The sequence below is a fragment of the Atta cephalotes genome (assembly GCF_000143395.1).
Source record: "Atta cephalotes unplaced genomic scaffold scaffold00009, whole genome shotgun sequence".
Lineage (NCBI taxonomy): Eukaryota > Metazoa > Arthropoda > Insecta > Hymenoptera > Formicidae > Atta > Atta cephalotes.
Genome location: NW_012130073.1, coordinates 4,534,843 through 4,547,878, shown reverse-complemented (window position 1 = coordinate 4,547,878; position 13,036 = coordinate 4,534,843). Strand labels below are relative to the sequence as shown.

The 13,036-nt window shown below is 24.5% G+C and overlaps 1 protein-coding gene across 1 annotated transcript in view; it reads right to left on the bottom strand.

Moving 5' to 3' along the window:
- LOC105627649 (tachykinin-like peptides receptor 86C) overlaps positions 1-13,036 on the bottom strand; it is a 50,550-nt gene that overhangs the window by 20,809 nt on the left and 16,705 nt on the right. Inside the window, exon 2 of the mRNA XM_012208927.1 lies at positions 9,446-9,659. Within this exon, the coding sequence (XP_012064317.1) occupies positions 9,446-9,659 (214 nt within the window). The remainder of the gene's footprint in view (positions 1-9,445; positions 9,660-13,036) is intronic.

Genomic DNA, 13,036 nt, shown 5'->3' with positions numbered 1-13,036 from the left:
ATATATTATATATATATTATATATATATATATATATATATATATATCTTTGTTAAAATGTTATGCTATATTATGAAATATATTATGAAATTATATATTATGAAATTTTAATATGTTATATGAAAATTATTTGAATACTGTTATTGAATACGGATTTATTTCAGTGTAACATATTTTATTAATTAGTCGAATGAGAGAATTAAAAAAAGGTCATATACATTATCTTTACAATACATTATCTTTACAATAAACAAAAGTTCATGAATTTAATTGTGTATTTTATAATGTTATTCAATTATCATCGATTTAGTTTTATTGATTGAGATAATAAATAATCTACGTTAATATGGATGTTCATTTGCCATGCAATAAACTACTCAGCGAGTTTCCGAGGAAACTTGACAATTACTTCTACGCTTTATGTTCTCGTGAAATCGGAGGAAGTTTTAGAAATGTATAAATCTACAATAGAATTTCTACGTAAGTGTCTATATCGGCGTATAAATTATAATCAAAGAAAGGAAACTATTTTTATTCTTCTTTATTAAGTTCACAAAGATATTACAAATTAAATCTTAATTTCTAATAAATAATGCTACCGAATGCGTATTTGAAAGCAGGATAGTTTGCCGCATGTATGTAGGCCGAATGCTCGTATTTGTGTCTGTCATTATACATTGTATCATTATACATCGTATGCTAATAATGAAAACTTGATACTCTTTGAGATCTTAACACTTTGTTACTACTCTGAGAAATTTCTCTGTTTAATGTTTTCAGACAAACGATGAAAGCTGTCATGAAGAAATAATTGAACCAAATGATAAAATCTCTCATATCGTATTTTGTCACTATTATTTATTAGTTGTTGATACCAACAAAACTGTTCAGTATTAAAAAAGTTAGCTTAATAAATATAAAACAAATTTATTTTTGAAATTGTAAATAATATTTAACATTTGAAAAATTATGAGCTAGTTATATCTGTTATAAAAAATATTAGAAGATACCTTTCAAAACATTTAACATACAAATATTGCTTTAATAGGTTTCAATCTTTATTAAAATTTTAATAGCACAGTTAATTATCTTATCTTTAGATTTATAAAGACAAATAAAAATATCTGAATAATTCAGATATTTACTTGAAAATATGTACAATAAATTAAATTATAGGACTCTTAATCTTCAATAAAAATCGAAAAATGTCAAAGGATGATGTGGAGGCGTGGAAAATAAAGCGCAATGACACATGAAAAGCGTTACATCATGTTAATACATAGTACATTTGCATCACGATAGGAAAAATGTTATTTATTATTTGCTGAGGATGGTTAAAAAATATAGTCGAAACGTTCAAAATTTCTTATTTAAATTTTTGTTACATTATTAAAAGAATTATCAATCATTGATTTACCTTCCGCTTTACCATCAACTCCATATCGCCCATTAACATTTTTCGATTTTTACTTTAATATATTTAAACTTTCTTAAATTTTAATATAAAATTTTAATATAAAAAAGATTTATTTCAATAGAAATTTGATATTATTGTCAAAATATTTAACAATGCAAATAAAAAAAAATTACAACTAATAATCCCTAACTTTTAAATTTTAGTTAAAAATCACCCCTGACGCATTTCTGCTGTGACCCTCATCTTTCTTTGAAAAAAAATCTTTTCTATGAAAAAAGCAGATAAATGCAGCTGTTGTGTAGTATTGTATAAAACCAAAACAATAAGTGACGTAGACAAAACGGTTACATTGTTGTTTTCTTCATGAATTTTTTCATGATGACAAGATATTTATTTTAATAAAGCCGTTGAAACCATAATGACATTTTTCACGAGAACGCGAAGTTCTGTATATGTGATAAGAATTACAACTTGAAACCTGTTTGTAAATAACTGTACGATGAGCTATCTCCGAAAACATATCAAGACATTTATTACAGGTAAAATACTAATACATGAGGATGTCTAGACACGAAAATTGCATATGAATATTCGTCTCAAAGACGTAATATTTTCATTATTTTTTTAAATATATTTTTTTTAATATATAAAAAGTTAGAAGTAAATTTATATTAAAAGTAAATTTAACTAGTAATTAACATACTAGTTAAATTTAACACATATTTTCTTTATATATTTATCAACCGATTTATACATAAGTCGTCCCATATATTTCTGACTTCAAAATGTTTTAATGTGATGAAATGATACGTGAAAAGATAAATTTCTATTTTTATCTTGAGTCATATAATAAAATTATTAGTACATTGCATTACGAAGAGAAAACTCATTGTCACAAGAGAATACTCTTTGAGTACCAAGCGAAGGAAAAACCAACGGTATTAACAAAAGAATAAAATAAAAATTATTTCTCATTACAGCAATAATAAGGAATAGAAGAGAGATAAATTTTCTACGGACTTTGTCACTTTATTATCTGGCAATAACTAAATTCATTATTTCTTATGTTAGAAGTTACATAATTAATTTATATCTCTTATTGAGTTATTTATGGGTCAACGAAGTATCAGGATATATAGATGTGATATATAATATGGCATATTACAAAGAGATAAAGGCTGTAAGTGTAGTGTCTAATAAATGTTTAATGGGTAGCAAATCTAATTTCTGGTATATTGTCAGTCCAACCTGTGCACATACAAATCGCAGTACGTGAGAAGCATAGCTATCTAGAACTGTTCGAACTTCTCATTCATCGATCAAGACGTGAAAAGCATTGTAATACTGAACTTGTTTAATGTGCTAAGATAATCCACTTTTACCTCCAACTACAGCTAATTAAATATAAACTTTTTATTTATTATTGTTATTTATAAACTTTAACGTTACCGAAGCTCTAAACAATCTTTAATACGCGAACACTGAATTATTATTATTATATGATGCTTAAAATTGATTGCGTTCTTATCTTTAAGAGTATTTATTAATTTTTTATTGATGAGAGAAGGATAATGTAATATAAAAAGCAGTAAAGCGCGAAATATTGACATGCAAATTGATAATTCAATATTTATAAAATACGAATCAAAAATTGGATATTTTATAATTCCATCGGAAAAATCTTTGGCAAAATTGGATTATTGACTGTTGACATTGATTGATCGTTAATTCACTTTTACCTTTAATGAGCTGTTATTAATTGATGGATCGCCAATCGGATCGAAAAGTTGAAATTTGTGAAATGATAAACTTAAATATGATAAACTTAATTATAGTTACGATTTCAATATTAATAATCTTTTATGTCATCTTGATGTAATATATAAACTGCGATATGCGTGCATAAGATTTCGAATTTCATTATTGATCAAACGTTTGTTTTAATTTCATTCTTTATTAAAATTCTTTATGAAAACATAATGAAAGATTGTATCGAATTAATCTATATTTTAATTTAATACTTAACACAAAGTTTTTATTTTATGTCAAGTGTAATGAACTATCGGCAAAATTAATCAGTCTGCATACAAGAAGAGCATTCTAATTTAAATCATTATTCTATTTTTCTTAATTATTTTAAGGTAATCAGAGTAATGTTTGCGTTTATATTAAGTACAAATGGGACAAATTAGAAATTAGAAAAGTTAAGAGCTACAGTTTCTATAAAACGTAAATTAATCCAATTACAGTTCATTTTCTTCAGTCTTCAGTTATTCGACAGTTTGAGTGATCGTTAATTACTATAATCTTTCTGATAACAGGCACTTCAAAAAGCAGTTCTGATCTTCCTACATCAATTAATGTTCATTATATTCATCCCTTACCCATTTCTAGTTCTAAAGTTCCACACAACTTCAGCATCAATTTCCAACACGCAGTTAATTTACCATAAAATAATTTAAGTATGAAACTTTAAAATTCTTGTCTTGCCACAAGTAATTAATTGACAACTTGACAATAACATTGAAGTATAATTTATGTATAATTATTTTGTTAAATGAACGGCAAAAATTTTCTAACTTTTAATGAATAAACTCTTGTTATAACTTGATTGTTCTTATTAACGATCATTATACTAGATGGCCAAAATTTATAGACAAAATATTCTTAGTAAAATATTTTGACAAATTTGATATGGCTATTAAAAATAAAAAGTTTAAACAACTTTGTGAAAAGTTTAAAAGTCTTTATACATTATATTTAAACACACCTGTACCAGGCTTGTTTCTTTCGTGCTTAAAGAAATAAAATAGAACTAATTCGTAAAATATCATTTACATGATGAGAAAGGAAACATTTTTTACAGTAATATATTTCGAATTCTTCATTATTGAATTTTTAAATAGATAAATATGTTTAATCAAATCTACAATAAATAATTATTATAATATAATTATTATAATCAAACTTAAAAGTAATGATATAGTATAAGATAAAAAAGTATTGATAAAAAAGTAATGTGATAGTCTTTTTTTCTTTGAACGCTTTATGTGGAACGAATCAGATATTAATCTGTGACCTTCGGGTTAACTGCATCGATAGTGGAATGACCGACGAGCATGAATTTGTATCTTATCTTTTCTTTATCATCTTGAGGGCTGTCGTAACGAATAATTTATGTTCTAACTTTAATTAAAGAAAGAAGAGAATCTCTCTCTGCTTTATATGTCGAATGCTTCTAAATTTGATTTATTATTTGCGTGCGCTATTGTATAAACTATTATAATAATATATTAGTATAATATAGTATAACAGAGGAAAGAAAGAGTGTAGAAGTTTATCTTCTATCTGAAATTTTTTTTCTATCTTTAATTTTTATAGGAAAATTGTCGTATTTCTCTTTCATAAAAGATTAAGTTCAATAATTTTTTGCAATTTATTAATTCATGATATGAAAAATATTTTAATAATTAAAATATTAAATTTCACATATTACTTAATAAATGTTGTCTTTATTTAACTTGTAATATTTATTTGCTACATTATGTTATGTGTATTTTATTTTGCTCTACGAAAAGAGAAAACAATATTAAAAAATGGGAAATATGATTAATATGAAAATATATTGTACTTAAAAATATATAACACATTTTCTATTTTATGTATTAAATTACTGCATCTATATTCAGTTACTTTTATTTTTTATTTACAATGTTTTCGTGTTGTTTACATGAATCGATAATAGTGTATTAGTTCAACATTTTCATTAATGAGAATACAATTAATTCATTCGATTTCGCGAGGGTAAACTATATTTATTGCACATCACAGATATTGATTAATAAGCTGAGTACATTGTCCAGTTTCGCGTTAATATGGCATATGTATAACTTGACTCTACATACACTAGCGTGCAATTCCCAATTCGCAAATGTCTTGTTTTTTTATTAAAACTTATATAAATACAAGTCATCGTTTGCATAAAGAACATAACCAGAAATTGCTATACGCATATATTTAATGCACATTTTCTGAACATATATTAATGTTATTTTAAAGAATATTATGAATGGTTCTATAATATTATAAATAACATTTATTCTCCCGCTTGATATATATCTATATATTCCATATTAATAATAAATTTGGAGCACGTGATTAATGGCAAGATGATATACCAATTTTTATTAACGTGACGTGATTTCCATAAAATTGATTATCAGCATTTTTAATATCTATGCAGTGAAAAATGAGAGTTGCGCGTTGGAATTTTATTCATAATAATTTGTTCTTTTTATTTTTGATGAATGAAGATGAAAAGAAAAAAATAATTCTTTATAAAATTCTTAATAAAAGATAAAATATTACACGTTTCTGAAATGGATTTCTTGTAATGACTAATTATATATACTTATATAAGTTGAATGAAGTATTCAACTTATATTGAACTTATATACTTTTTTTTATGTTTGCTTGTATTAATTTTTTGTTAAAATATTACATTTTAAAAGATAAATACTAAGGTAAATCAGATTGAAACTGAATCAAAAAGCTAAAATTTAATAAATACTTTAAAATTGTATTTGTAAACTTATAGATAAACAAACTAAAAACAGGAATAATAATAAATATATGAAGATCAATAATAATAAAAAGAAAACAAAGAAATATTTAAATACTAAAATGATTAAAAATTTGAACATTCTTCGTTAAAATTACTGTACGTTAAAATAATTTATACTAAAATATATTAAAGTAATGAAACTTTTAGTCAATTTATTATAAGTTGATTATTAATTGCAAGCTAATAATAATACGACATTTAATGAGATTGTTGAAAGAATAATTAATGTAATAATGCTTAATAATAATAGTTAATAATAACAATTAATAAAATAATTAATAAATATATTTACATTTAATTAAATTATTAATTTTATTACTTTATAATAATTGTTTAATACTTTAATGAACAAAATACATGAAGATCAAATGAATGTCAATATTATCATAAATAATTATCTAAGTAAGAGTAAGATATTTTGAAAACGAATCAATAAATTAGTTTTAGCAACCCTGAAACTTTAGGGCCATACGCGCAAACAAATTTTTGGAAGCCTTTAGAATTTAATTTTTAAATATTGAAGGGTAATATTGTAAAAAATAAAAAATAGAGAGATTAGAGCAGATATCTATCCCAATGAAATTGTTCAATAAAATGATATAATTCCGATCAAAAGCCATTCCGAACATAAGTATGTTTAATAATTCCACAATTGTGTTCAGTATGAAAAGCTTATTATATAATAGATACGATTAAATTAAGTCCAATTTAAGGATGTACGATCAATCACTTGCGGAGTGGATCGTGAGGAGGGTACGCTATTATTCTACTTATTGATAATATCAATCTAATATATGAAAATCTTTTAATAATAAGAAAGACTAATTTATGGTTTATTAAAATTAAATATAACATTGATTGCTAATTTTTAATTATAAATTATAATATTAACATTCTATTATTAGAAAATGCAAGTAATTTAATGTTTTATGTTCAATGATTATCGATAACTTGGCAACGTTGCATTCTGAAAATGAGGTTGGTATTCCTACTCGAGTTGCACACTAGTAATTGACAGTTAAGGTTAAAATATTATTTTCACGTATCATTATACGTGTTTTACAGTTACAAACATAACAATAGGTTATAAGCAAGCACATATATATTCATCACACATGTGTTACAGGATGAAGCAAGCCACAATCTAACGTAATATCGGAAGGCAACAGCGTTGTCAAGTTTTCCGCATATATTTCTTTAAATGCTCAAATAGCCATGCTTTCATCAGTTTTTTACTTGTATACAAATAAATTACACGTGAGTAGAGTTAAAATTCTTGCAAGCATGTAAAAAAAGATTTGTTCTAACTATTTATATGTTTTTTATGTGGATTAAAGCATTTTAAACGTAAGTAATTATGTAATTATGTAAGTTATTATATATATATCCATTATTTAATGCATATGTCATACAACACCATGCATAAAATTCTAATTTTAGCTCTTTCTTTTTTAAAAATTGCATGGTCAATCGGTTAAAAATTTTAATATTGTTTTAGTTTTTTTTAAATAATATTCTATGTAATTTTTAGATAGATCAAAGCATTTTGATTTTCGTACCTCCTGAAGATATATAAGAGAAGATAGGTATTAAATATACGTATAATCATATTTTCAAAGAAAAATGTAAAATAAAAAAATATCGTAAAATGTTATATTAACGTATTGAATAAAACAAAATCTTATTCATAATTGTTTAACATCTGAGAGTTGAAATCGATGATTAAATATAACTACATTATTAATGTGATGCTAATTAGAATTATCTCACTAACAGAATGATACAATGTATAATTCATAAATTATTGTGTGTTTCTCACAAACATTCATCAGATTATAAACACGTTTCTAGTTTCGATATTAACATTATTATCCTTATACCTCCCGCATGCACGCAATAATAACAGTTTATCACTTCTACCACGTTTATCAATTAAACAGGATGTAATAATTGACAGGATGTAATACCGACTAATCTTTACCAGTAGGCTAGATTAGATAATATTATTTTATGATAGATTTTATTTTAGATTTTAATTATTTAAATAATTTTTTAATACTTGGGAAATAAAAAAATGCATATTTACGTACTTATATAATTTTTAAACATATTTACGTACTTATATAATTAAAACAAATTTACTTTAACAAAAACTAAATAGTTGTAGATGTATATATTTTTTTATTTTGTGCTATGTAAAAAGAGTAATTTATATCGTGAATGAAGCATTTCAATACAATTACCCAAATTTTAAGAAAATATTTTTATTATACATAGATATGTTGTGAATGAATCATTTTAATGCAATTACACAAATTTTAAGAGAATGATTTTATTACATATATTTTATTTGTATTAGTAATATAAATAGAATTAATAATTTCTAAAATAGAATTAATCATATGCACGCTTATTGAAGATATAAATTACGATATATTGAAAATATAAAGAAAATAAAATTATCATTTTAGGTTTTATTGAAAAAAGAAAGAATGCATAACGAAATAAAACAATGTGAGATAAAGGAAGAAAAATGAATTTATTGGTATGTATTATACATTTACACATTTTACTCGTTTCCTGAACAAACGAGTGAAGTGGTACGATTCAGTACGTTCGACTATCTCTTCAGATTGCATATCGATTCGATATCGATATACGAATGATATCAATTTAAATGATGACATTCTCCTCCACGGCTTACATACAGCGTTTTCGCCGCATTGGTAGCTTTTCATATGTCTATTAAAAAGAATCTATGAAACCGAGTGTTCGTGTGTCTCTATTTTCTCGACGTATCTTACAATTAATTGCGTAAACCCCATATCAACAGAAAACAAATTATTTTATTCCGTATAAAATAAATCGATGAAAAAAACGAAACTTAAAACATCTATTATAAACAAATAAAAGTTTTAGAGAGAATAGAAAAGTAGTTTATACAAATATATATTTATTATACAATAAATTATTGGTTGTGTCCATATGATTGGAATTATAATGAACAATATTACTGTTATAAAACAAAATATTTATATATATTACATAAAATTGTTTAATTTATATATATTACATAAAATTGTTTAATTTGCATTGTATCTTCTTTTATTAGATATAACTCTTACTTTTATAATTTATCACTATACAACATTACAAATAGTTAATAATCTATTTTCTTTATTTAATCTATTTTCTTTATTTAATTAAAGAAAACAATTTCAAACAAAGTTAAACAAATGATTTATCGTTAAAAATTTAGAAACTGCAACGAATAATTATTTTTATATTTTTATAATAAATTACATGATAATTTTAGATAACTAATATTGATAATGTTATTACAAGGAAAGAGGCTGAGAAAGAAACAGATATGTATGTAGAAAGAAATTTCTAATAAAAACTTACCTGTCAAATGAAATTACGACGAGAGTAAAAACACTGGAAGCAACGGTCACGTGTGCTACGAAGTTGTTGATAGTGCAATACACTATTCCGAAGGGCCAATTAGAGTTAAGGAGAAAGATAAAGTTGAATGCGCAGTTGAGCAATGACATCATAAGATCCGCAATGGAAAGATTTACCAAGAAATAATTAGTTATTGTTCGCATTCGCCGATGAGCTGAAACAAGCGAAAAAAAAGAAAACCTATAAAAGCCATGTTAATATTTTTATAAGTGTTAATGGGGATGTTTTAACGGAGATGTGTTTAACATTTCAGTTTTTATTTCCTGTTTACAAATTGTTACACTTTCCGTAAAAGCATTATAGTGACTTTTTCTTGTTACTTGAGTACTACAAGTGGTAGTAAATTTTTCCGTTCACGTTCCAGTATGCCTCCGGCGATATTAAAATTCCAAACATTTATCATAAGAAGATATCCAGATATAAGGAGATATCTTTAAAAATGAAATGTCTGTACATAATATTTCTTTCTTTCTTTCTTTCTACCTCTATGCTATTTGTCTTTCAGAAGTTATCATGTTACGAAAACAGAGTGAAAACTATTAAATTATTAAACTATTAAATTATTTCATACTGACTACAGAAAACCGGAGCTTACTTTTGTTAACGACAGGGGCGGCCACTCCAGTGGTTGATATGGAATACTTCATACATTGAATAATTCAAAGTATGGAATTCCATACACTGAATTTCATATCTGTATAATATTTGATCAGGACTTGTGACAGACTTCTGTCCTGAATAGCCATATCTTCCCAATCTGATTTATATCCATTGCACATTGATGATGACAGATGCAGTATATCCGCGAAAGTAGCCAGATTCATCAAAGAGAATCATCTAGAAGTCTTCAATTTTTATTTTTTGTTATTCTCAACAATAGAAATTTTTCAGATTGAGATTTTAGAATTGAGATTTTGAACATCGAGTTACAAAAATCAGACTTAAATATAAATTAAGCTTATAAAAAAATTAGGACAGTGATTAATACTGCTCACTCAAATGCGAGAATCAAAATTCGATAATATATGGCATTATTTTATAAAGATAAACTAGTGCTCTAGCTTAGAAGAACCGAAATACCTTGATATCTTACATAATGTACCTAAGTGTTATGTGAGGAAAGCAGTACTAGCAATTCTCATATTTTTCACATACCGTAAGATTATTATCGAAAAATGTATTTCGAAATTTTTGATCACGTCATAATGTCAATGAATAATCGATTTAATTCAGAAACTATGATGCTTTTAAATTTATTTGAAAATTTTGCGATAGGCAAAAACAATGTTACAGTCCAAGAAATAACTCAGTTTTATAATTTGACATCAAAGTCTGATGAGAAATCAGAAAATTGTTTTGATGAACAAAAGCTTCAATTACATTGTAAAATGTTTTTAGAAATTACAAACATACGAAAAATGCTAGTGCATTGCTTGAAAGATGTAATTTTTACAAGACAATCTCGAGATCGGAGATCTTGTACCAGAATACCAGTAAAATTTATTCGCGTTTTTTTAACGATTCCGATATCAACTTTCAAACAAAAGATTATTTTCTTATTTAAGACATTTAAAAAATTATCGATCGATCTTCGCTTGACAATGAAACAGAAGTCTAAATCATATTGTACATTTATCGAGAAATGGTCGATAAGTTAAATATGGAGGAGCAATAAATTAATAATTTTATTTTAAAAAATAAAATTAAAGCAGCTACTTTTGCCATGTAAAAAAGTATGAGGAATATGTATGAGTAAATATATTTATCTCCCCCCCCCTTCCTCTCTTCTTCCTCAATTTATCTTCGGGAACTCCATACACTAAAAAATTTTACTTCGCCGCCCCTGGTTAACGAGATCCATTATAACATTATCATTCTTTGAACATAATTAGTTTATTATTCTGAATAATTATGTTTTCAATTGATATATGATTTTATTCTAATTTTGTATAGAAGGTTTTTTAAGGATTTTATTTTTAAAGATTATTATTTTATATATTGCTAAATATCAATTTTAATTACATTAAAATTTTTTATTTTAATCATATTTTGCATTTTAATTACATACTTTGATATTAATATTACTTCTTTTAAATTAAAATATATCATTAAATAGATGGTACCATCACAATATTTACAAAAAGTCAAATGTATAATAGTACTTTGTAGCTTAGAGAAAATGTTATTACGCTTACCATATCTTAATTAATGATATCACACAGTGCATATGTGTACACTAAATATTTCTTAAGAACATTGAATATCTTAAGAAAATAAATAACATAAAATACATAACATATCCACAAAAGGTACAAAGCTCTGTATCGACTTTTGCGCATGAATATCACATCACTTTTTCATGATAATCTAATATTTATTACTGCGCTGAAAACTTTACCAAGTAGTGTATCGTAAATTCGAAAAGTTAAGAAAACTAGTATCGTAAAAAGAATAGAACAATAACACGTAATATCTTAATAATGCATGGCAACAAAGATTTATATGTGAAATTTAAAGTAGAAATTCGAAAGTTTGGTATCTTTTAAAAATATATATTGTACTTAACTATTTAGATGAGAAAATTCAAATAATTTTAAGTTTGAATTTATTTCTTTTACTTTATTTAAATTTATATATTTGTTGATACGTTACTTATGTAATATAACAAGGCAAATAACGAAATATCATATCATTTTATTATTTTATTAAAACTGTTTTTGTGAAGTATTAATTTTTTTTACTTTGTCAAGATTCTGATCTTTTTGATAAATAGCAATTTTACTTTTGAATAAATAGTATTAATTTTGATAATAGTAATTTACATTTGTATTATGTAAAGCATAGGTTTTGCAAAGAAATCTTTACTTTATTTTACTGTACTTTAAATCAAATTATTAGAATTTTAAAATATAATTTATCTCTGTCAAATGTGAACTTGATTTATCCTGCTGCTTTTACTATTCAAAATAACGGTAAGTATAAACCAATTGACAAACATTTTTGTGCGTGTATGATGATTAACTTTTATATCATTTATCACTGGAGTAATTTTTGGTCATGCATATTTATAATATGATAAAACGTATTTGTCGTAATTAAATATAATCTTTTATGTGATTTGAGAATACAAATAATAGCATAAATTATCACGCAAAAAAATCTTGTTATATAATATTGTTTGTATAACAGATATGATTTAACTACATATCTTCTTTAATAGACATAAATAATACCTTCACTCTTGTTACATGAATTCGATACTTGAGAAATATATCATTCGCATCGCATATAACGAGGACATAAATATCTTCCTCTTATTTAAACAGATTTATTTTATTTCTAAAAATGTTGAAATTGTCATATTAGAGCTGCCTACTGTTGTTTATATTATAATTTTTCCAACACTAATAATACATCACATGTTTTTATATAAAATATTTTTATATAAAAAATAGAACTTGACATGTATTAGAAAATAAAAGATTTTATTTTTTAAGTATATATCTATAATATGGATATTTATATATATAT